At 40.5% G+C, this 26,263-nt stretch overlaps 1 protein-coding gene across 5 annotated transcripts in view; it reads left to right on the top strand.

Moving 5' to 3' along the window:
• Positions 1-26,263, top strand: part of ANO6 (anoctamin 6) — a 227,349-nt gene that overhangs the window by 187,685 nt on the left and 13,401 nt on the right. For all 5 annotated transcript variants that reach the window (XR_002825336.1, XM_023738840.1, XM_023738841.1 and 2 more), the window contains 4 exons: positions 3,091-3,316; positions 4,593-4,762; positions 4,956-5,053; positions 20,121-20,251. Coding sequence is in view for 4 of the 5 variants with exons in the window: in XM_023738840.1 (XP_023594608.1) it covers positions 3,091-3,316; positions 4,593-4,762; positions 4,956-5,053; positions 20,121-20,251 (625 nt within the window). In the remaining variant the exon portion in view is untranslated. The remainder of the gene's footprint in view (positions 1-3,090; positions 3,317-4,592; positions 4,763-4,955; positions 5,054-20,120; positions 20,252-26,263) is intronic.

The raw sequence follows: 26,263 nt of genomic DNA, 5'->3' as shown, positions 1-26,263 counted from the left end.
CAGAGCTGAAGACAGAGAAGGGAGTGTTCCTCCAAAACAGAATCTGGGTCGTCCTCCAGGATGGGAAACAGATCCAGGGCAGCAAAGCCAACCAGTGTCCACTACAGGGTGCTTTCAAGTTCTCTGCAGTGAGCATGTATTAATGTTACAATCAGAAAAGTACATTAAGCTATAATCAGAAAAAATAAAAACTTAGGGAGAATGGAAAGATTACCTGCTTCCTACAAAGAAGTATTGAGTATGTCAGCACTCTGAAAGAGGCAGTTTATAAAAGCTCAGAAATGAATTGGAATTCAATCTATACCACATGAGAGACAGTGCTATATAGTGGTTAGTGTGCCTTTTGACAGACTTGGATACCTCAGTTCTTTTACTTACTATTTGCTTAATCTTGGACAAGTTGCTTAATCTCTTTGAGCCCCTATTACCTTATCTATAAAAGAAAGGATTGTTGTGAGGGTTTAAAAAAAAGAAAAACTGAGCTGAAGTGAATAGTGAGCATTTAAAGAATGTTAACTATTACAGTGACTTAATAGTTATAAAAATGATTATAGAGATAATTTTTAAAAATATATTTAAATGGCCTGTCTGTGTTGTGGTAAGAGAGGAAGACTAGATATATCTTCTAATACATTTTCCTCAGCTTTAGCTATTTTTCACACACGCTCAGCACACACCCAAAATGTTACTTGTTTCACAAGTGTTAAGCCTTAACTGTGAAGGAAAGGAGATAAAGTGAGAGATTACAGGGGGAAATATATGGCCTTTTCTACGAACTGATTGCTTAAAAAGTAAGAAAAACATCCTTTTAACACTTTGGTCTGTAATAATAGCTATAGTGCTTTTCATATGCCCAGGTTTAATATTCTAAGCATTTTTACCTGTAGTAACTCATTTAACCCTCACAACAGTTCTGTAAATTAGGTGCTAGTACTTTTTCTGTTGTGTTGTTGTTGAATGCCATTAAGTCAATTCCAACTCAAAGTGACCCCATGTGACTGAGTAGAACTGCCCCATAGGGTTTTCTTGGCTATAATCTTTACAGAAGTTCATCACCAGGTCTTTCTCCCATGAAGCCACTGGGTGGGTTCAAACCACCAACCTTTTGGATAGCTGCTGAGTCCTTAACGGTTTGTACCACCAGGGCTCCTTTTCCCCATTGTACAGGGGAGGAAACTGAAACCCTGCAGGATTAAGTAATTTAGATGCAGGAGTCTGGCCCCAGAGTCAGTGCCCTTAATTACCTCCCTTTACTGCTCTCCATGGAGCCCTGGAAGTGCAGTAGTTAAGAGTTCAGCTGCTAACCAAAAAGGTCGACAGTTGGAATCCACCAGCCACTCCTTGGAAACCCTATGGGCCAGCTCTACTCTGTGCTATATAGGGTCGCTATAAGTCAGAATCGACTCAGCAGCTCTCCACAGGTAAAGAGAGTCCCCTGGTCTGTTACTATAGACGACATGATTTGCTTGGTCCCGAAATTCCTGTTCTCTATAGCTTTTCTCTCTCCTGGTAGTCTGCATGTGCAGTCAGATCCATTGAGTACATGATTCTGGAGTATGTCCAAGAGAGTATATGTAAGGAAGCAGTTTAAATATGCCTCTTCAACATTGTCTAATGGCCATACCTGTGTACCAAGTAAGGAAAAATTAGTGGGACTTTTAATGTGCATTGTTCAGTGGCCAGAGAAAACCTGCCTGCCAAGGAAGTGAAATTCTACCATGTGCAAACACTGACACTGGGGACTGTACCATCAAAAATACAATGGATGAGTGAAATGAATCTTGGGGAAGGTGCAGGTGTGGATGGCTGCCGTTTAAGATCCGAATGTGAAAAGTGTGAAGCTTTTACCAGTAGAGATCCGTTGCCCATACCAACAGTTAACTCAGGCACCTCCTTGCCAGCCAGCTTCACTGGTCCTATTCGGAATCTCACCTGCTGCAGTGATTAAGACCAAAGCTAGCACCTGCTGACACTTGAACTCGTTGCAGGTTCTCCATGGAAGGTAACCTATCCCCTTAATAGATTATAACTGAGCAAAAAACACTAATTCAGAAACTGAATAACTCAAATTGTAAAAAAGATGTTTTCACTGATGCTGCTATCACAGACAGTTTTTACTTCTACCAGAACAGGCTCTCAGTTATTCCATTTGTACCCTGTCTGAAGATACATTTTCTTTTGCCTTCCATCATTCATTTTCCTTTCTTTGAAATTTAACATGTCTGATGTTCCACCTCTCTTGTGACAGTTATGTGAGAGTTACATTACTTCACACATGCACCTTGTCTATTTAAGTATGGGGCCAATTTTTTTTTTTAATTGTACTTCAGGTAAAGGCTTACAGAACAAATAGTTTCTCATGAAACAGTAGTACACATATTGTTTTATGACATTGGTTAACAACCCCACGACATGTCAACCCTCTCCCTTCTTGACCTTTTTTTTTTTTGGTGAAAATATACATAGGCAAAGATACACCATTTCAAAAATTTCTACATGCACAGTTCAGTGACATTGACTACGCTCCTTTAATTGTGCTGCTATTCTCACTTTAGATGAAGGCTTACAGAACAAAATAGTTTCTCATTTAACAGTTACTACAAATGTTGCCCTATGACAATGGTTAATAATCTCACAACACATCAACAATATCCTTACTCAACCTTGGGTTCCCTATCACCAGCTTTCTTGTCCCCTTCTGCCTTCTGGCCCTTGTCCCTGGACTGCTGTACCTCATTAGTCACATTTGGTTTTATGGGGCTGTCCACTCCCCAGCTGAATGGTGAACCTCGGAAATGACTTCACCACTGAACTAAAAGGGTGTCTGGGGGCCATACTCTCGGGGTTTCTCCGGTCTCCTTTAGGCCAGTAAATCTGGTCTTTTTTTTTGAGTTAGAATTTTGTTCTACATCCTTCTCCAGCTCTGTCCAGAACTCTCTGCTGTGATCCCGGTCAGAGCAGTCAGTGGTGGTAGCCGGGCACCATCTAGCTGTACTGGACTCAGTCTGGTGGAGGCTGGGGCCAATTTTTTTAACAGTAAAAATATGATTATTGGTGAGTTTCATGTTGCTGTGTTTATTGTGCTTTCAGATCCTATTGATCATCGCTTCAGTTATTGGGATCATTGTCTACAGGCTCTCAGTGTTCATTGTATTTTCTGCACAACTTCCCAAGCACTTTAATGGAACAGACCCAATTCAGAAGTATCTGACTCCACAGACAGCCACATCTATCACTGCTTCCATCATCAGCTTTATCATTATCATGATTCTGAACACCATATATGAAAAAGTGGCAATCATGATTACTAACTTTGGTAAGATCCAACTGTCGTTGTTGTGTGCCATCAAATCGATCCTATTAACAACCCCATGTGACAGAGCAGAACTGCCCCATAAGGTTTTCTTAGCTGCAAACTTTACGAAAGCAGATTGCCAGGTCTTTCTCCCACTGAGTGGCTGGGTGGGTTCGAACTGTCAACCTTTTGGTTAGCTGCCAAGTGCTTAACCATTGCACCACCAGGGCTCCTTAAGGTCCTACTATAACTATAGCTAAGGTGATATGCAAGACATTTTTTGCACCTGGTAAAAATATAGACTGTATCTTTTAGACGTTTCAATTCCAGTATGTTATAATTTTTAGGAATTTCTAAGTGTAAACATATTTTCTCTAACCTGTATAGGAAGTGAATTATCTACAGCTTTGCATTAGTGAAAGGGACAAAGCAAGGACAATCATTATAATGTCCAAGCTCTGTGTAAACAGATCAGTACTGAATAATATTTTCAATTACATTACATCATGTACCCTGTTGTTGAAAGTAAATAGTCTCTTTATTGCAAATAAGTGGAATAGGGTCATAGCTCTAATAGCAGATATGTTCTTCTGTTGCTGAAAGGACAAGCAATCACATTGTTGCATGTCTTCCCCCATGCTGGTCATATTAATATAGCTCCATTCTCATCAGTTCTGGCTTTTGTAGTAAGTGTTTCTTCTCTCTGGCTTATTTCCCAGGCATCTGTTTTGTGGCTAAAGTTAAGTGCTTCCCACACCCTGCCTAAGTCTTTCCCTGAATGGTCTGCTCAGTGGTCATCTTCTAGAAATGATCAGACCAATTCAAATTCCAAACTCAGAGGATAACCTGTCTTGTCTTCCCCAAATGCCTCCATCAAGTTGACTTTCTTTTTTCTTTTTGTATTGGTTTGTTTTCTTCAACAGACCTACCTTATTTCAATTCAGGAAGACGGGAATATTATTTAGCAGGCTGTTCAAAAATAGCTTTCTGTCAGCCTGGACCTGAGAGAAGACAGTTCTTACCCAGTTGATAAAAACATTGTATTTGTAAATTTTAAGGAACAGTTGAATATTTTTGCCATATGGGAAATTCATGGATGGGGTTGGGGTTGGGGTGGGGGCTCCTAACAATGTGTAAACTTAGAATTAACACAGTGGCTATATTAAGGAATTCAAAACAACTTAGATGGAAACAGTGTGAATTGTATTTTTTGTAACATGTTAACTTATGTATCAGTATCTTTGATTAGGGTCTCAAAGCTGTTCACAAAGTTTAAATCTTTTTTCTTTAACTGCAGAACTCCCAAGGACCCAGACTGATTATGAAAACAGCCTAACTATGAAGATGTTCTTATTCCAGTTTGTCAACTACTACTCTTCATGTTTCTACATAGCATTCTTTAAGGGCAAATTTGTGGGTTATCCAGGAGACCCAGTATACTGGCTGGGAAAATACAGAAATGAAGAGGTGTGGATCTAGAATTATAGTCTCTTGATAATCTAAGCTGCTTTATGTTTTCTCTCAAATGCCTAATGGATAGTTTCTTCATTAGATTTTTTTAGCCTAAGCAGAAGAATATCAGAAAAATAAAACTAATGAAATTTATTTCAAGTTAGACCCATCTAAAATTTAAATGGGGTTTTCTTTTTTAAAATTCCAGTGTGAGCCAGGCGGCTGTCTCCTTGAACTGACAACTCAGCTGACGATAATCATGGGAGGAAAAGCAATCTGGAATAACATACAAGAAGTATTACTTCCGTGAGTATTAAACTGTGTAACCTTGGGAGAACAGATCTAGGGATAGAGCATCCCACCATCCAAATTATTTGCCTACATATTCATATGGCTGTATGCCCAACTTGAAAATGGGTTTGCATCTATAATTATTAAAGGTCTCCAGAGAAGATGGTCCAGCCAACAGGGTAAACATTTTCATTGTTTAATAACTATGTCAAAAAAACCTTTTTTATATTTAACTTAAATCCCCACCTTATTTAAAAAAAAGAAAACAGTTGCCTTCAAGTTGATTCTGACTCATGGCAACCCCATGTGTGTCAGAGTAGAACTGTACTCCATAGAGTTTTCAATGGCTGATTTCTGTGGAAGCAGATCACTAGGACTTTCAACTGCGGTACCTCTGGATGGACTGGAACGTCCAACTGTTTGGTTAGCAGCTGAATATGTTAACTGTGTGCACCACCCAGGAATTCCCACCTGCTATATAGTTCACGCCCATTAGGCTGTCTCTGGTGGCAGATTGATCACAGCCCATTGAGAGATGACCCTTGTTAGATCTATAAACTAAGTAATCCCACAAATTCTCACAACTCCCTTCTTTTATACTATGCATTTAAAAATCAATACTAGTCATTTGATGAGTTCCTAATGTTTGCCAGTCACTATACTAAGTGCTTTATATATCTTTTATTTAATCTCCCAAACTATCCTTATTTTTATCTCCCCTTTGCAAATGAAGATCCTGAGGCTTAAAGAAATTAAATGACTTACCCAAGTTCATATAGCCAATAAGAGGCTACTGTGGGATTCTAATCCAGGTTCACATTACTCCAGACCCATGTGCTTTCAAGGCACATGGGATGCATAATATTTTCAGAGATAATTATCTAAAATAATAACCACAAAGGTTTTGACTTACTGTTTTTTTTTTCCCCTGAAAAATGAGAACAGTGGGATATGATTGTAATTCAGATGTTAGCAATGTAATTTAAAGCTAAGGTCCACTATTCTTTTAAATTTTTGCTAAGCCCCAATCCTATATCAAAATGCAAAGTTCATTGCCATCATACAATATCTGCAAATTTCAGGGAGCCTATTGCATTGGTTTTTTTTATTGTTGCTATACCAAGTAACCACAAACAATGGCTTAAAACAGCACAAATTTATTATTTTACAGTTCTGCAGGTCAGACATCCAACAGGGGTCTCACTCAGCTAAAGTCAAGGTGTCAACAGGGCTGCATCCCCTACTGGAGACTCTAGGAGAGAATCTGTTTCCTTGCCTTTCCCAGCTTCTGGAGGGAGCCCACATCCCTTGGCTCGTGTCTCCCTTTAGCCAGCAACATTGCATCTCTCTGATTCTTCTGCCTCTTTTCCACGTTTAAGGTCAGCTGATTAGCAACCATAATTCCACCTGCAACCTTAAATGTGCCTTCTCCATGTAATCTAACATATTCACAGGTTCCAGGGATCAAGACGTGGACATCTTTAGGGGGCCGTTGTTCTGCCTACTTATCTTTTCCAGGTTATTTCCAACTCTGAGTTTCTGCTCACACAACACTTTTGATCTTCCTTCAGTCTTGCCTCTCACATCTGTACTCCTTTCTGCCTTGTGCCACCCGAATGGAGAGGACAGCCCCTCTCTCTAGCGTCCTTCAAAACCACTCACACACACAGGCTTTACTGAAGTTTGGGGCATGGAGACAATAGCTCAAACAACTTAGATTTTCAGGTTTAAAAAAAAAACCCACCTTTTAAAAAAGTATTTCATCCATGACACGACTGGAATTTTCTTACTTAGCCCCGTTCTTTATAGGCTCCAGCCTCCTGACATTTTGTTTTGTCTTCCCCCACCTCCTACAATGTCCCTATCTTTCTTTCTCCTCCCTTCCCTAACCTTTCCTCTTTCTGGCCCCATCACCAAGTTGCTGTTCTTTCTCTCTATAGAGCAGTTAACTAACTCTGGTTTTCAGTGTGTCCTTCCAAATAATTTCTTCAGTGGGTCCACCCTCCATCTTCAACATGAACTAGCAGGGTTTCCTTAAATAAAGACATCCCTTCCACCCCCACGCCTTAAAAAAGGGACTCTGGTTTTAGCTGTGAAAGTAATTTTTTATAACCCTGTACAGAAAATAGGAGCCTTGGTGGCTCAATGGTTAAGCCCTCAGCTGTTAACCAAAAGGTTGGTGGTTCAAACCTACTAGTGGCTCTGTGGGAGAAAAGACCTGGTGACCCGCTCCTATAAAGATTACAGCCTAGGAAATCCTATGGGGCAGTTCTACTCTATCCTGTAGGGCCACTAGGAGTTGGAATTGACTTTACGGCACACAGCAAAAACAACAATACAGAGAACAGGAGTCCCTGAGTGGGGCAAACAGTTAGGCACTCGACTGCTAGGGAAAAGATTAGTGGTTTGAACATACCCAGAGGTACCTCAGAAGACAGGCTTGGGGATCTGCTTCCCAAAGCTCACGGCCTTGAAAATCTTCTGGAGCAGCTCTACTCTGCACACAGGATGATGTCACCATGAGTCAGAATCGACTCAGTGGCAACTAACAACAACAGCATACAGAGAAAAACACTTAACCTTCATTAAGCTCAGATTTTCCAGATAAGTGAAACTTGGTCAAGGGCAAATACTACTATATTTGTTTCTATATGAAAATAAATACAGGCAGTCCCTGCGTTACAGATGTCCAACTTACAGACAGCTCGTACTTGCCGTTTAATGTTATGTAAATTTGCCTTCATTTTGAAACAATTGAACCAACTCTTACCCAAACCAGCTGCCATTGAGTCAATTCCGACTCATAGCAACCCTAAAGGACAGAGTAGAACTGCCACGTAGGGTTTCCAAGGCTGTAAATCCTTACATAAGCAGACTGCCACATCTTCCTCCTGAGAGCAGCTGGTGGGTTCAAACTGCCAACCTTTTAGTTAGCGGCTGAGCACTTCAAACACTGTGCCTCCAGCACTCCTTGAAGCAACACCTACTCGCGACAAGTTCTTCATCACAATCACCTTCACTTTGCTGCACGTGCAACTTTTAAATCATTGAAAAGGCTTCGAGCCTGTCTTGCACTAAAGTAAGGCTAAATTAGAACCATATTATGCACCTGTTCTGACTTACCTACAAATCTGACTTAGAGACTTAAAGACACAGTTAGGAATGGATCTTGTTCATAACCCAAGGACTGCCTGTATATCAAATAGACAAAAGTCTGAACTCATTCTTAGATTACTAAAGTGTTCTCTGAAGAAGTAGGTTAACCAACACTAAGTTTTGGTAACTAACTGATTGTCAGTGAACTATTTTCTGATTTAAAACATTAGGGGAGAGAGTATATTTCCTAAACTTGTATTGAGAAATTCACATGAAATGAAACTTGTTCCTATAAAATATTTTAAAATAAAGGATGTAATATAATATCCATGATCTGTTTATACCTTCACTTCAAGTAAGCCCATTGTTGAAAATTACAGTGACCTATACTTTGCCTTCAGATATTTCTATTCCTGGCCTAAAATACTTAGGAGAGACAGTATGTTTTAAATTATTTTTCCTTTGTTTGAAAAATGAAAATGCTAAGTGTTAGCCAAAATAGAGAGTGCTTTGGGCTTTTCTCATCACTGCTTCTTCTCTTTGCCAGTTTCCTTCTTACTTTTTCCATACAAAAACCTGACATACCAAAGATATGTCAGTTACCCTTGCTCCCCAAAACTGCACCCATTCTAAAAATACATAGGAAGGGAGAGAAAAGCTGGTAAGTATATGCCAGAGGAACATGATGAATTGTATTTCACCATAAACTCTGATCATACCCCTAGACTAGGATTCTTGGAGCGAGAAAGGAAGCATGTTCAGCACAGTGACCCAGGTCCCCTCTGGAGTCTCTCCAGCACCTAGGCTAGTAGCTGGCATATGGTAGGCAGTCAGTAATAACTAATCAAGTGAATGAATGGCTCCTGTGTTTCAAACAAGGAGCCCTGGTGGTGCAGTAGTTAAGCGCTCAGCTGAGAACTGAAGGTTTGGCAGTTCAAACACAGCCCAGCAGCCCCGTGGGAGAAAGACCTGGTGATCTGCTCCCTTAAAGATTAAAAACCAAACCAAACCATTGCCACTCACCATGATTATGACTCATAGTGAGGCTATAGGGGACCGTATAGGACAGAGGAGAACTGTCTCATAGGGTTTCCAAGGCTGTAATCCTTACGGAAGCAGACTGCCACATCTTTCTCCCCCACAATGGCTGGTGGGTTCAAACTGCCGACCTTTCAGTTAGCAGCTGAGCACTTAACCACTGTACCACCAGGGCTGTTTCCTTAAAGATTACAGCCTAGAAAACCCTATCGGGCAGTTCTGATCTGTCACATGGGGTCGCTGTGAGTTGAATCAACTCAACAGCACTTAACAACAGCAACACATATTTCAAATACATAAGATCAGTAAAGAAATAGAATTGTTGAAGCCAGAGAGTGAGCTCAAAGCCCTCTAGCCCTCCCAGCACAGCCTACAAAGAACCATCTCTTCACTTAGTATTGTGATGTTTGAGGCATTCCTGGGATTTTATTTTATTCTGTGCTTAACAAAAAACGGGTACTGTTCCTACTTAAGCAACTCACTCTGGAGGAATGTATGGTAAAATGTTAAAGAAAATAATTAGATTCAAATATGCCAAAATGCCAGTAGCATCATCCTTTGCTGTTTGGATGATGAATGGTTGTTATTTTCCTCCTTTATATATTTTCTGTATTTTCCACAATGGGTATGTGCTTCTTGTACAATAAGAAGAGTTAAAATTGTTATGGGGGCACGTATCAAGATATGATTTGATAGGACATGAGCCAGATACATAGAATTAAAAAAAAAAAATTTGAAATCCGTTGCCATCGAGTCAATTCCAACTCATAGCGACCCTATAGGACAGAGTAGAAGTGCGCGATGGGTTTCCAGAGCTGTAAATCTTTATGGAAGCTGACTGCCGCATCTTTCTCCCACGGAGCGGCTGGTGAGTTCGAACTGCCAACCTTTCACTTACCAGTCAAGCACCTACCCACTGTGCCACCACCAGGGCTCCTTTACATATAATAAAAGAGGCCTAAATAGAGGTATCCCTCACTATCCAAGCTCACTAATGGTAAACTCAGGAACGAAATAGATTCAGATAGTGAAGGATACTTGTACTTCAAAATTATTAAGTGGGAATACTGTTGAGTGTCCTAACCAGAAATGGTGATTGTCTTTAGTATGTGGATTAAATACGATACTGAAGACGGAAAGAGAAACTGAGGTGGACAGTGCTTCACACCATGCTTTGCACATAATAAGTAAAGGGCAACTTATTACGATGCTGTTATATGTGGGGTAAGTTCCTAAGGAAATTTCTTTGTAATGCCTGCCTGAAGGAAGAGGCTTCTAGGCTTAGTCAAGGGAAGAGCTGTCCAGCAGTTTGATGGAACAGACAGGCCTAGAAAAGATAGTTTGAGATGGAGCAGCCAACAACCCAAAAACCAAAACCAAATCTGTTGCCATCAAGTCAATTCTGACTCATAGTGACCCTAAAGCGATACCAAGACAGAGGTTCATCCCAAGCTCACTGAATCAGATTTCCAAAGGAGGCTCTGGGCATCTGTATTTTTTAGAAAGTTCTGTAGGTGATTCTGATGCATAGTCACAATTGAGACCCCTGCACTAGGATCATAGCCCAATGGAAAATCTAAAGGACCACAGACAGATATGGCTGGACTATAAGCCAAGATTTCCTACTACCGATGAGTGGCACCACAAGAAAACTGAGCAAGAGGCTGAGAGTCTGTAGCTCAGAAAAGAAAGCTAGTCAGAATGACTTCTGAAATACACAGCTAGGGTGGGGGATGCTGTACAGTGTGAGAGGGAAGACTCAGTGAGTTGGTCATGCAAGGATGGGAGTTTCACCCTGAGACTAAATTGTGGTGGATTCGGGGCCCAGATTGAAAAATGCCTGGTCCTCTGGGGCATGGAGAGGATTTAGCAAGAAGCTGAGTCTGGAAGTGGGGGGCATGACAAAAAATAAAATCAATAAAAGCCAAAACTGGTCATCTTGGGTTTCGGTGTCATGAAGGGTGATGGACATGTGTGACCTTCAGTGCCACCTGCATCAGAAGGCACCTGGAGTGGTTGTAAAACTGCAGATTCCAGACCATACGTTAGGCTTGACTGATCACAGAACTTTTGGTTGGGGCATAGGAAGCTGCACTTTTAACAAGCGTTCTGTGTCATTCTTACAAGTGCTGAAGTGAGAACCACCGATACAGATGGCATTCTGTCCCTGAGCCACGATTCTGAATAATTTGGGCCATATTTTCAGTTGGCCTCAGCCATATGAAGTCTGTATTAGTCTACAGGGAATCCCGCACAGGGGTTTTTATGTGTTAGTGCGTTACCTAATTTGAATCATTGAATGACAACCCTGGGCAATGTTGGTTTTATCACCCCATATTATAGTTCAGAATACAGTTTCAGTAACTTTACTAAAGTTAAATAGCTAGTAAGCAATGGAATGTGGGTTTAGATTCAGGAGTGTCTGATACCATATCCCCTCCACTTTCCACAGTGTTTTGCTGCCTCTGTAATGTCATCAATGAGAAAGAAGTGGGGAAAGATACGTGAAGCTGGGGCATGTCCTCTACTAGAGAAATCTCTTAGTAAAGCTTGGGTAGTGGTCAGTGAGAAGTTAACGCTGAGACCAGTAGCAATGGGAAACCCAGCTCAGAGAGCTATTTGTAATTCATATCTTATGTTGGCTGTCTGTGTGCAGTGTGTGCACACAACGATGCAGAGGATGGGGTTCTGCTCAGTTTTCTTGCAATAACTGTCTTTACAGTAGAGTGAAGGTTTCTCATTGTATAAGTTTGAAATCCATACAGAGATGTTTAATTAGCTGCAGTCCAGCCCCATGTTGATGTCTGCATTTGAAGTTGTTTGTTGTTGAGCCTGTTCTGATGAACTCCATGAGTAAACCACAAGCCGGCTGTTCTGCTGCTTCAGGGAACAACAGTCTTTACAGGTGCATACTTTGTTTCACTGCCAGCTCAGATTTCTCTTCAGGACAAATTGCCATGACAAAGGGAAGCATTCATCTGGCCTGCAAAGCTTAGAGACAGAAAAAAGCCAAGCATATAAGAAAAGAACAGCTCTAGAAAGAGAGTACCCAGTCTTGGGCAGAGCACTGGACCACGAAGCCAGGCTAGGCTGTGTTTTCTCCTAGCTCTGTGCTATGACCTGGAGGCCATTTAACTTTTGCTTGGCTTAAAATAGGGTCTTGGACCTATTTTATCTAATGTGAAATTATGTCACTTTTCTGCTCATTGCCCTCCAGGGGCTCCCCATTTCCTTCCTTTGAAAGCTCAAATTCTCACACTTAGGCCCACAGCCCCAAACAGCCAAACACTTATTTCCTGCCGGGAGGCCTGCTCCTGCCTCAGGTCTTTGTAGTCCCTGTTCCCTCTGCCTGCAATGCTCTTCCCCATAGCAGCTTGCTGCTTTACCTCCTTCACATCCTATTCAAATGTCACATCTCAATGAAACCTTCTCTGACCCCACCCCTTCTCCTTCCTATACAAACACAAACACTCTCCATTCCTTTCCCGACTTCATTTTTCTCCACAGCATTTACAGTCAGCTCATATTCTGTATCTTTATTTTGTTTATTTTCTCTGTGGCTTATTAGAACAGGCACTTCATAAGTGCAGGAGTTTCTGACTGTTGTTTCCACTGCTGTGTCCCCAGTGCCTGGACAGTGCCTGGCAGGTAGGAGGTGCTCAGTACATATTGGAAGGATGGGTGAGATGTGGCGACTCCTATCCTTGGTAGTAGCTGCTGGAGTGTTGCATAGGGAGAGATGCTGCTGCTGCCTCTGTTCTTCGTGAGCAGAGTTGCTGTTGTTGGCCACATGCCCCTGGCAGTTTTCCAGGCCCTTTGTGGCCCCTCCCCACCTCATGTTCTGCTGTTGTTGGTATAGAGGCAGGTTTAAGTCCTGCTCCTAGGGAACTCTGGTCCCTTGTGTTTGGAAAGGATTCCTTCACCAGGGCAGGTAAAAGCCCTCACAGCGCTCCTTTTTCCCTCGCCTGTCTTCTGCTGCATCTGGTTTTTTTGAGAGAACAAAAAGCAATTCCCTTCGGATCCAGCTGTCCTTGGTTGGGTGCTTGCTATGCCCTAGGCAATGGGCTAGAAACAACCAGTGGTGCTCTTATTTATAACTGACAACTCTGTGTGGCAATCATCATAACCCCCATTTTATAGAAGAGGAAACTGAAAACCTAGATTGGTTAAGGGACTTGCAGATGGACACACAGCTAGTAAGGGACATACTTAGAACCTGAATCAGATCCTCTGACTCTCAGTCTAGCCCTTACCCTCCACCTTAGCCACCAGTATTTTTTTTTCTTTTTTTTTTTTTTATTGTACTTTAGGTGAAGGTTTATAGAACAAATAGTTTCTCATTATACAGTCAGTACACCTTTTGTTTTATGACATTGGTTAACAACCCCATGACATGTCAACACTCTCCCTTCTCGACCTTTTTTTTTTTTTTTTGGTGAAAATGTACATAGCCAAAGATACACCATTTCAAAAATTTCTACATGCACAGTTTAGTGACATCGATTACATTCTTCCAGTTGTGCTGCTATTCTCACTTTAGATGAAGGTTTACAGAACAAAACAGTTTCTCATTAAACAGTTAGTACACGTTGCTCTGTGCCAGTGGTTAACGACCCCACTACATGTCAACACTGTCCTTACTCAACCTTGGGTTCCCTATCACCAGCTTTCCTGTCCCCTTCTGCCTTCTAGTCCTTCTCCCTGGACTGCTGTGCCTCATTAGTCCCATTTTGTTTTATGGGGCCGTCCAATCCCCGGCTGAATGGTGAACCTCAGAAGTGACTTCACCACTGAGCTAAAAGGGTGTCTGGGGGCCATACTCTTAGGGTTTCTCCAGTCTCTTTCAGGCCAGTAAATCTGGTCTTTTTTGTGTGTGTTAGAATTTTGTTCCACATCCTTCTCCAGCTCTGTCCAGAACCCTCTGTTGTGATCCTGGTCAGAGCAGTCAGTGGTGGTAGCCGGGCACCATCTAGCTGTACTGGACTCAGTCTGGTGGAGGCCTTGGTAGCTGTGGTCCATTAGTCCTTTGGACTAATCTTTTCCTTGTGTCCTGTTCTCTTCATTCTTCCTTGCTCCTGAAGGGGTGATACCAGTGGAGTATCTTAGATGCTGCTCACAGGCTTTTAAGACCCCAGACGCTACTCACCAAGGTAGAATGTAGAACATTGTCTTTATAAACTATGTTATGCCAGTTGCGCTAGGTGTTCCCAGAGACCATGGTCCCCACAGCCCTCGGCCCAGCAATTCAGTCCCTCGGGGTTTGGATGTGTCTTTGGAGCTTCCATGACCTTTCCTTGTACAGGTTGTGCTGTCTTCCCCATTATTGTGTACTGTCTCACCGTTCACCAAAGTTACCACTTGCCTATTGTCAATTTAGTATTCCCCCCCATCCCTTGTAACCACCAAAGATAGTTACTTTTTGTGTGTAAACTTTTTCATGAGTTTTTACAATAGAGGTCTCATACAATATTTGTCCTTTTGTGACTGACTTATTTCACTCAGCATAATGTCCTCCAGTTTCATCCATGTTATGAGATACTTCACAGATTTATCATTGTTCTTTCTCATTGCGTAGTTCTCCATTGTGTGTCTGTACCATAGTTTATCTATTCATCTGTTGATGGGCATCTAGGTTGTTTCCATCTTTTTGCTATTGTGAACAATGCTGCCATGAACATGGGTGGGCATATGTCAATTCATGTGACATTAGCCATCAATATTTAATGTCATCGTCTGCTGCTCTTGGGTTTGCATAGACTTCTGAGACCAAGAAGGTGCTTCCAGGGGTTCAGGATATTGTTGCATCTTTGGAAGATCTTGCCCAGGAGCTAGGGGAGTTTTGGGGAAAGGAATGATTATCTAGATCAGGATATCTAGGAGAGCCAGAGTAAGAAGAACACCAGGAGCAAAGGGAAATATTTCAGATAAGTGGGTTTTAGAAAGCAGTAGTATTGTATATCAGGGGTTTTATGCTTTTATTTAAATTAAATAAAATTGGGATGATGATATATGTATTTTATTTTGCTCATCCTTCAGGTCTCAGCTTAAATTTCACTTCCTCAGAGAAGTCTTCCCTGATTCTCCAGACTGGATTAGATCCCTTGTTAAAATACTAACCATCAAAAGAGAAAAAAAAAAATGGCCATCAAGTTGATTCCAACTTCTGGCAACCTCACATGTATCAGAGTATAGCTGCTCGATAGGGCTTTCAAGGCTGCTCGTTTTGTTTGTTTAATTGTGCTTTAAGTGAAAGTTTACAGAGCAAATTAGTTTCTCATTAAACAATTAATACACAAATTGTTTTGTGACTTTGGTTGCCAACCCTGCGATGTGTCAATACTTTCCCCTTCTCGACCTCGGGTTCCCCGTTTCCATTCATCCAGTTTTCCTGTCCCTTCCTGCCTTCTCGTCTTTGCTTTTGGGCTGGTGTGCCCATTAGTCTCGTATACATGGTTGAACTACGTGTGTCATTGTCTGTTTTATAGGCCTATCTAATCTTTGGCTGAAGGGTGATTTCAAGAGTGACTGCGTATTGAGTTAAAAGGAAGTCCAGGGGCCATACTCTTCTGAGTTTCCCCAGTCTCTGTCAGACCAGTAAGTCTGGTCTTTTTTTTTGTGAATTTAAATTTTTTTCTACATTTTTCTCCCACTCTGTCCAGGATTCTCTATTGAGATCCCTGTCAGAGTAGTCAATGGTGGTAGCCAGGCGCCATCTAGTTGTTCTGGACTCAGTCTGGTGGAGGCTCTGGTAGTTGGGAAAGATTGGTCCTTTGGACTAATCTTGTGCCTTTGGTTTTCTTCATTCTCCTTTGCTCCAGATGGGATGGGACCAGGAGATGTCTCTTAGATGGCCACTCATAAGCTTTTTAAGATCCCAGACACTACTCACCAAAGTAGGATGTAGAACATTTTCTTTATAAACTATGTTATGCCAATTGAGCTAGATGTCCCCTGAGACCATGCTTCCCAGCCCTCAAGGGCTGCTCCTTTTGGAAGCAGGTCACCAGGCCTTTCTTCCGAGGCACCTCTGGGTTCAAACCACTAACCTTTTGGTTAGTAGTCAAGAGCTTAACCGTTTGCACCACCCATTCAGTGCTTTGTTAAATACTAGGATATGACAGTTCCTTTCTTAATATTTATCATCAGTATAATTACCCCAGATAGAATATAAGTCTCCATTTACTCACCACTGTATCCTCAACACTTATCCCAGCACTGAACACACCGGAAGTGCTGAATAAATATTTGCTGGCTGATTAACTTTTTACTAAACAGTATGTCTTGAGCATTTTCCCTGTCATTAAAAATTATTTGAAATCACTTGGATTCCTTTACACCAACAAAGAGAACTTTGAAAAGGAAATCAGTAAATCAATACCATTTGCAATTGCCACCAAGAAGGTAAAATACTTAGGAATAAATCTAACCAGGGATATGAAAGACCTATACAAAGAAAACTACAAAACACTACTGCAAGAAACCAAAAGAGACCTACATAAGTGAAAAAACATACCATGCTCATGGATAGGAATATTCAACATTGTGAAAATGTCAATACTACCCAAAGCAATCTACAGATACAATGCAATCCTGATCCAAATTCCAGCAGCATTCTTTAACATGATAGAGAAACAAATCACCAACTTTATATGGAAAGAGGCCTGAGATAAGTAAAGCATTACTGAAGAACAAAGTGAGAGGCCTCACACTACCTGATCTTAGAACCTACTATATAGCTACAGTAGTCAAAACAGCCTGGTACTGGTACTTCAACAAGACACATAGACTAATGGAACAGAATTGAGAACCCAGAAGTAAATCCATCCATCTGTGAGCAGCTGATGCTTGACAAAGGGACAAAGTCCGTTGAAATGGGAAAAAGGCAGTCTCTTTAACAAATGGTGCTGGCATAACTGGATGTCCATCTGTAAAAAAAATGAAATAAGATCCATACCTCATACCACACACACAAACTAACTCAAAATGGATCAAAGACCTAAAATAAAATCTAAAACGATAAAGATCATGGAAGAAAAAACAGAGTCAACGCTTGGGGCCCTAATATATGGCATAAATAGTATACAAACCATAACTAACAATCCACAAGCACCAGAAGAGAAACTAAATAACTGGGAGCTCCTAAAAATTAAACATTTATGCTCATCAAAAGACTTCACCAAAAGAGTAAAAAGAGAACCTACAGACTGATAAAAAATTTTTGGCTATGACATATCCAACAAGGGTCTAATCTCTAAAATCCACAAAATACTTCAACACCTCAGTAACGAAAAAACAAATAATCCAATTGAAAATGGGCAAAGGATATGAACAGACACTTCACTAAAGAAGACATTTAGGTGGCTAACAGACACATGAGGAAATGCTTGCAATCACTAGCCATTAGAGAAATACAAATCAAAACTACAGTGAGAGACCATCTCACCCCCGCTAATACTGGCACTAATCAAAATAACAGAAAATAACAAATATTGAAGAGATTGAAGGGAGATTGGAACTCTTATGCATTACTGGTGGGAATGTAAAATGGTACAATCATTTTGGAATACGATATGGCACGTCCTTAAAAAGCTAGAAATGAAAATACCATGCGATCCAGCAGTTCCACTCCTAGGAATATATCCTGGAGAAATAAGAGCCGTCACACGAATATGCATACCCATGTTCACTGCAGTGTTATTCACAATAGCAAAAAGATGGAAACAAGCTAAGTGCCCATCAGTAGATGAATGGATAAACAAATTATGGTACATACGCACAATGGAATACTATGCAGTGATAAAAAACAATGATGAATCCACGAAACATTTCTCAACATGGATGAATCTGGAGGGCGTTATGCTGAGTGAAATAAATCAGTTACAAAAGGACAAATATTGTGTGAGACCACTATTATAAGAACTCAAGAAAAGGTTTACACACAGAAAAAAAAATTCTTGTCTACTATCTAGTTAATGATTTAGAGGAAATCATTAACTAGGTAGTATACAGTGTCAACTTTGGTGAAAAGAAAGACAACACACAATATAGGGGAAGTCAGCACAGCTTGAGCAAAGCAAAGGCATGGACGTTTCCTAGACACATCCAAACACCTTGAGGAACCGACTTGCTGGGGCTGGGGGCTGGGAACCGTAGTCTCGGGGGAAATCTAAGTCAATTGACATACCATAGTTCGTAAAGAAAATGTTCGACATCCCCCACTGTGGTGAGTAGCATCTGGGGTCTTAAAAGCTTGCGAACAGCCATCTAAGACACATCTGTTGGTCGCATCCCATCAGGAGCAAGGGAGAAAGATGAAAACCAAAGACACAGGGAAAATATTAGCCCAAAGGAGTAAAGGACCACATGAACCACAGCCTCCACCATCCTGAGCCCAGAACTAGATGGTGCCCGGCTACCACCACCAACTGCTCTGACAGGGATCACAACAGATGGTCTCAGACAGAGCAGGAGAAGAATGTAGAACAAAATTCAAATTCACGAAAAAAGACCAGACTTATTGGTCTTACAGAAACTGGAGGAACTCCCAAGACTGGCCCCGAGACAGTCTGCTAACCCAGAACTGCAACCACTCCCAAAACCGACTTTGCAGACAAAGATTAGACAGGCCTATAAAACAAACAATAACACACGTGAGGAACGTGCTTCTTAGTTCAGTCAAATATACGAGACCGAATGGGCATCTCCTCCCTAAAAGCAAGACAAGAAGGCAGAAAGGTATAGGAACTGGACAAATGGACACAGGGAACCAGGATGAAAAGGGGGAGTGTGGGGATTGCAACCAATGTCACAGAACAATGTGTGTATAAATTTTTGAATGAGAAATTAACTTGAGCTGTAAACTTTCACCTAAAGCACAATAAAATTTAAAAAAATATATTTGAAAAAATTTAATGGCTTCATTAAATTCATATGTGCTATAATTTATTTTTCCTAATATTTTGTTATAATAAATGATACAGTAACAAAAATTCTGTACATAAAGATTCTATATTCTTGTTTGTATTCCTGATTTTCTTAGGATAGAGGTTTCTAGAAGTAGAATCACTGGGTAAACATTACTGACTGTTGTTAAAGCTTTTACTGTACAATACTAAATTGCTCTCTGAAAAGTTCATGTTATCCAGATTTTCTTGCATTCCAGGAATGGTATGTTTCTGCAGCCACCTGCCCTGCCTTTCACTGCCATTCACACTTCCTCCTCTCCACTGGGAAGCATAAAAGTGGGCTTTCTCCTTTGTGCATTTTTTGTCTTCCTTACTTTGAATCATTCTGTTGGGTTTGGTCTACCTCACTCATGCAAAACTGGGCTGGGAAGGACAAGGAGAGTCAGTGGTGATAACAGAGCTAAGGATTCTCAAAAGGAGCACAATCCACACTTCAGCACTGGTGGTTTTCATAATGGAAAGACCATTTTGATTAACGAGGGGAAGAATAGAAAAAAAAAGAATTAAGATTAATCAAATGATGGACAACAAAAAAACTAAACCCATTGCTGTTGACTTTATTCCGACTCATAGCGACCCTATAGGACAGAGTAGAACTGCCCCATAGAGTTTCCAAGGAGCAGCTGGTGGATTCAAACTGCCTACATTTTGGTTAGCAGCAAGACGCTTAACCAGTGTGCCACCAGGGCTCCAAATGAGGGAAGGTGTCTTTTAAAAATTAAACAACCCACATGAAAAAGAGATAGGAGAAAAAAAAAATAGTAGCAATTACAATTTTGAAAAATCCAGGTACAGGGTCCTATATTTCAAAATATTTTGGGGTAGGAGGCAGAAAAAAAAAATTTTTATTGCACTATGATTAGCAGGCAAACATGAAATTCACTTGTGGGGAAGATTACGTGTTCAGCTTTGAGATGTCAGCAAAATACTTTCATAACCTTGGTCTGATAAAATTCTAATTTATAATTTGATCCCTTTGACAGCTGGATCATGAATCTAATCAGACGGTACCACAGAGTTTCAGGATCAGAAAAGATAACGCCACGATGGGAACAGGACTACCATCTGCAGCCCATGGGCAAACTTGGATTATTTTATGAATATCTTGAAATGAGTAAGTCATTAGTACCAAGTTTGAGTAATACAGATATGGTGAAGCATGTTTTGAATCTCAAAAGCATCTGTTATTGAACCAAATAATTATTTAGCTTATTGAAGTGAATATGAAATGAGTATGTTTTTCTCCACTAGTTAAAATTACACAATCAGGCTTTCAAATAAGGTGGCTGTGTGTATCTTCGTCAATATTTACGTGGTACAAAGCAAAGATTTATTACCAAGCAATGAAATGGAGTATTCATTGAGGTACATCGTCACTATTAATTATCAAAACATTCTAACTATATAGTCTGAGAATGAACTCAGCAACCGTTATTAGATCTGATTCAGGTTGGGGCTGGAGTCCATGCAGGCACAACTGTTGGCTGAAACACTTTTCAACCAAGTCATTTAAGAAAGCCTGCTGGAGCATGCAACTGTTTGGCAAGAATGACCACAAGGTCCCCCTTTCACACCTCACTCCTGCCTTTGTAGGATGTCCATTTCTTCTGGTGGGTGGTTTCTACCTGGTTCCTTCAGCGGCCTGATGGCTTATCACTGGCTTGAATTCAGAAACATTCTGCTGGTCTGGAATTAAAATTTGACACAGTCCCCTCCTTCCTGAATGTCTTTGTCCATTTCTATATTATTTGCTTGGTCTCCATTTTTCTTCAGTTGAACTTGATTTTGAACTCTAAGTTGCCTTTAAATGGATACATCTCAAAATAGATTTCCATAGGAAACACCATCTTGTCTATTATGCATGATGCGCTTATATGTAATAGAAGGCCAACAATTTACATGTTTCGTATCTGCCCTTTCAGCTAACCATTGCATTGAATTACAATATTTTTAAGCTTAGGAGAATAGAAAAGGAGGCATAACATTTTGGTTGACAGGCCTTGCATATATGCATGAAGGTTGCATGTTTGCAGAGACACCCCTTTGTGGTTCCTGTTTACAAGTCTGCAGATAGAGGGCAGTTTTATTAAATCACATTCTATATATAAAATAATTGCTTTTAAAAATATACATTATACATGGAAATAACATCTGCTGCCTTCGGTGAGTGAAAGGTTCATCTTGTGGCTTCTTCAGTCAATAATACTTTGCAGCAGCCTGGAGTCTGATTTGAATTCATTTTTTCTTTTGTTATGTTTCGTGACCAGATTCTGTTAAGGGTGTAGCTGCAGTATATAATGTAGAAGCTACTCTAAGTCTGTTTATTTTCGGAAAGACTGCAAGACAATTACCTGTTATTCTAAAATGAGTCATAATTGCAAATATTTCTTATTGGAGTTATTATCAGCATTAATAATAATATCCTGTGGTATAATATCATTTGTTATTTTAGCACAAAAAAGAAACCTAGGGAAAGTTATTTTTCTATAGCTGATTAGTCAAATGAATGGCATTGAGAGAAAAAGTCATATATAGTCATGTTTTTGGGGGGAGTTGATAATGGCTTTCAGAGTTTCATAATCTCATTAAAACAGTTGCTGACTAAGTAATGCAGTCTCATCCTACCTTACAAGAAAAGATGGAGTAACAGCTGTTATAGACAGATTTTTAGATTTATAAAATTTTTTCCTATTATCCAAGTAATACCTAATGATTTAGAAAAACTAATCAATTTCTCAGAGTAGGCAATCTGTTATTCTGCATTCAACAGTAAGGTGAAATTTATTGTTTGTCTTTCTAGTCTGTGGAAGACAAAATTTCCAATTACCTTTTGAAATAGTTTTGTTCCTCTAAAAATAAATATTGAGTACCTTTGAGAATGATCTCAGTACCACGCAGCCCCCTCCTTCCTGTTTTCCATATTCATTAATGATACTACCATCTACTTCTTTATGTATGGCTCCTAGCTGCTTAGGGAAAACATCTTTGGCAGACAACCCAGGCACCCTCCACCCTTGCTTGGGCTTCACACCTGGCCATCCAGCCTGGTTGCCTCTGCCCCACAGAGGGAACTAGAACTCAACTCTGCCTAAAACACCTTCTCCCCTCTTTTCTACCTGGTGAACTCCTACTAAGCCCCAGTGTTGCTCCTCAACTTTTCACACAGATTTGCTGCTCTTTGCTGTAAGTCTTAACAGCACTTGATATGTCCCTTGATTCTGGTACCACACACACAATATGTAATTGTCTGCATGCCTGTCTTTCCTCAGCTAGATTGAACCTGTCCAGAGTAACTACCAAGTCTTTTGCATTTTTCAGTCTTCAGCATCTAGCGTCAATTCCTGGAACTGAGGGCTTATAAATATTTATTTAAGTGACTTGAAAGTGGAGTTTCAACACACACACACAACTGTTGACTGGTTTTACAACATTGCCCCACCCACCCACACCAAGATCTGTATGGTATATGTTTTTTTTTTTTTTTTAAGACAAATTTTATTTATTTAGTGAATTTCACAACATCCTTTGAGATTATTAGAGTAACCCTGGAGTGTTAACCACGATTGTCTCCCAGAGTGTTTGCTCCTGACTTCCAAGAACTCAGACACAGAACATAAGAGAAATAGTCCATCAGTGTTAAAATGTAAATACCATAAGATACCATTTTGTACTTAGAGTACTGTATAGCACAGACGTAGTTATCTTGTGAACATGCTCCCCAGTGAGCAGGTATCATACTTGAAGTGTACTAAAGTGTTGAAGAGGGCCCCATTTGTCTTTGGTACTGCCTTCTCTGCTTTGCCATGTTCATTTGCTCTTACCTTCCTCCATATCAGAAGCCCTCGTGGTGCAGTGGTTAAGCATTTGGCTGCTAACCAAAAGGTCAGCAGTTTGAATCCACCAGCCACTCCTTGGAAACCCTCTGGGGCAGTTCTACTCTGTGCTATAGGGTCAGTATGAGTTGGAATCGACTAAATGGTAATGGCAATATCCAAGTTCATTTTTTAATCCATTAAAACAGTGATGTTCACATAATACTTTTTTCCATTAGATTTACTATAATGAATATCAACTCTTCTTCAATATCTCCTTGTACCCACGCCTTTCTTTGTCTCCACTCCTATGCTATCCCCACCGAAGCTTCCCTGTTCTCTCCGGACTCAGCTTTCTTTCCCCTACTCCCTCCTTTCTGCTGTGTCCCTGCCCATCACCTGCACTGACATTTCCTAGCCTTGGCAGGATGAGCTTTCCAAAATGACAGCTAGGTCATTGAAGACGATTTGCAGATCTACCTCTTTATCCATTCATTCATTCACTGAACATTTATTGAGCACTTGCTTGTGCCAAACACTGTATCAGTTGCTGGGGACAAGTTAGACTTGGTCTCTGCCCTCACAGAGCCAGTTGAGAAGGAGTGAGCACTTAGCGGGTCATTAAGAAGGTGAATGCAAATTATATTTTCTAGAAGAAGTGATATTTGAACTAGATTTTGAAGGGTGAATGGAAGTTAGCTATCTAAAGAGTGTTGAAGGGAAAGGATGTTTCACGCAGAGAAGTGGACACTTTTAAAAGCATAAAGGCATGAAATAGCTTGGCAAGTTCAAAAAAAATGGCAAGTAAAGTATGGGTAGTACACAGGAACCATAGGTGGGAATATCAGGTAAGCAAGGCTCATATCATGATGGGTGTCGTGAGCTTAGCCAAGGGACTTGAACTTCATCCTTAATGAAAGAGGGATCCATTGGAATATTTGTAAGCAAGAGAATCATGTTTATGTTACTCTGGCAGCAAGATGGAAGATCATATTTTAAACGGGGACCATGTTGGTGTGAGGGAGATCATCCAGGAGGCTACAGCAGGTAACCCAGACAAGTGATAAGCACTTAAACGGAGGTTGTGAGTGTAGGAATAGTGATAGAGAGATAGATTTGATACGTGTCAAAAGGTGACTAGTTCTATGTCCAGGAGCCCTGGCGGCACAGAGGATAAGCGTTTGGCTGCTAACTAAAAGGTTTGCAGTTCAAACCCACCCAGTGGCTCTGCAGGAGAAAGACCTGGCGCTCTGTTCCCATAAAGATTACAGCCTGGAAAATCCTATAGGGGCAGTTCTACTCTGTCACGTGGAGTTGCTATGAATTGAAAATCAACTCCACAGCACTTAACAACAGCAACAGTTCTATGGCAGGTGAGAAATAGAATTGTCTAAGACAACTTCCAGGAGACTGAACATGCAGGATGGGGTGTAAGAAGAGGAACTGGTTTCAAGGAAATGTAGTATTGGATATTCTGGGTGTGAGGTGCCTATAAGACATCCGAGAAAGTAGGACAAACAAATCAGGAGCTCAGAGGACCCTCATGTGAGGTCATGAGGGTGAATGAGACAGGAGTATCAAGACAGATTGAAAGAAAATTGATGATGAACCCCTGGGGAAAAGGAACATTTAAACAAAGAGGTGTCCACAAAGAGAAAGAAGAACAGCAGAGCAGTTGGAAGAAAACCTGAAGAGTTGTGTCAACACAGGGAAAGCTTAGATGGCTTTCAGAGAATTTGAACATTGACAAAAAGGACTATAATGAAAAATATCGGTTTGGGGGGAGAGCTACAGCCGACACTTAGTTGCTGGAACTGTGGAGAAAAGTAAAGGAAGCATCATGGCCAAGTAGCCTTTTTTTTTAAAAAAAAATGTATAACTTGGCTTTTTAAAATTATTTAAATAAAATAAAAATCAAGGGAAAAAATGTTCCAAGGAGAAGAAATGTTTGGCCATGTCAGAAACTGCCTAGTGATTGAAAATGTACATTGGCTTTAGAATGTGCAGCTCACTGACAAAGTTAGCAAGAGTAGTTTCAGTGCAATAAACCAGTAGCCAATGAGTCATTTCAGATTCATGGTGACCCCATATGTGTCAGAATACAGCTGTGCTTCACAGGGGTTTTCGTGGCTGAGTTTTTGGAAGTACATACCAGGCTTTTTTTCTAAGGCGTTTCTAGCTGGATTTTTGTTAGCAGCAGAGTCCTTAAACCGTTTGCCCCACCCAGGGGCTCCCTCAATGCAGTGGTGAGGGCAAAAGCAGGGTGTAGGGTTTTGAGGAGGAAATGAGTGGTGGAGAAATAGAGATCATCAGGGTAGATACTTCCTTCTAGAAACCTGACTGTAAAGTAACGTAAAAAGCATAGAAAGTAATTAGAGAGCAGTGTTGGGTAATGAAAAACTTTCTGGCAAGGGCTGTTTTTGTTTCTTCAATGAGTATTTTTTGTCTTGCTAAATTCATCAGTCTTTTTTTTTTGGTTCTTGGTGCAAAAGTTGTTTTGAAAGTTCTTGAATCACTTGAATATCAGCAGAACAGATTATAGAACAGATTATACCCTGTTTGTTTTTTCTGGGGCCTTATTTTTTTCATTTAAAAATATTAATTCATCTGGAATTTATTTCGGTGTCAAAAGAGAGGGCCCCATACCAATTTTTCCAATAATTAAGCTAGTTGTTCCAATACTTGAATCCACTGATTCGAAGTATCATTTTTATAATATATTAAAATCCCATGAATATTTGCATCTATTCTTGAAATCGGTTCTAATTCATACCATCTATTCATACACTAGTTCTAAATTGTTTCAATTACCATAACATTATAATACACTTTAGTATCTCCTAGAGCTGCTTCCATTTTATTATTCTTATTTTTCAGAATGTCCCTAATACTGTCAGTACAAACATCCCTTTTCATTATTTTACCTGTTTTCTTGTTTATATTTCTTGGAGAGCTTTAGAATCATTTTTCAGGTTCTTTTCTTAAATCCACTGGGGATTATTAACTGGATTTGCATTGTTGTTGTTAGGTGTTGATTCTGATTCATAGGGATCCCCTCCACAACAGAACGGAAGACTGCCTGGTCCTGCACCATCTTCACAGTTGTTGCTTGTTTGATCATTGTTACAGCCACTGTGTCAGTCCATCTCATTGAGGGTCTTCCTCTTTTTTGCTGACCCTGTACTTTACCAAGCATGATGTCCTTCTCCAGGGACTGGTCCCTTCTGATAACATGTCCAAAGTAGTTACAAAAAGTCTCTCCATCCTTGCTTCTAAGGAGCATTCTGGTTGTACTTCTTCCAAGACAGATTTGT

This window comes from Trichechus manatus, unplaced genomic scaffold (assembly GCF_000243295.1).
Source record: "Trichechus manatus latirostris isolate Lorelei unplaced genomic scaffold, TriManLat1.0 scaffold00123, whole genome shotgun sequence".
NCBI lineage: Eukaryota > Metazoa > Chordata > Mammalia > Sirenia > Trichechidae > Trichechus > Trichechus manatus.
This window is presented reverse-complemented; position numbering and strand designations above follow the sequence as displayed.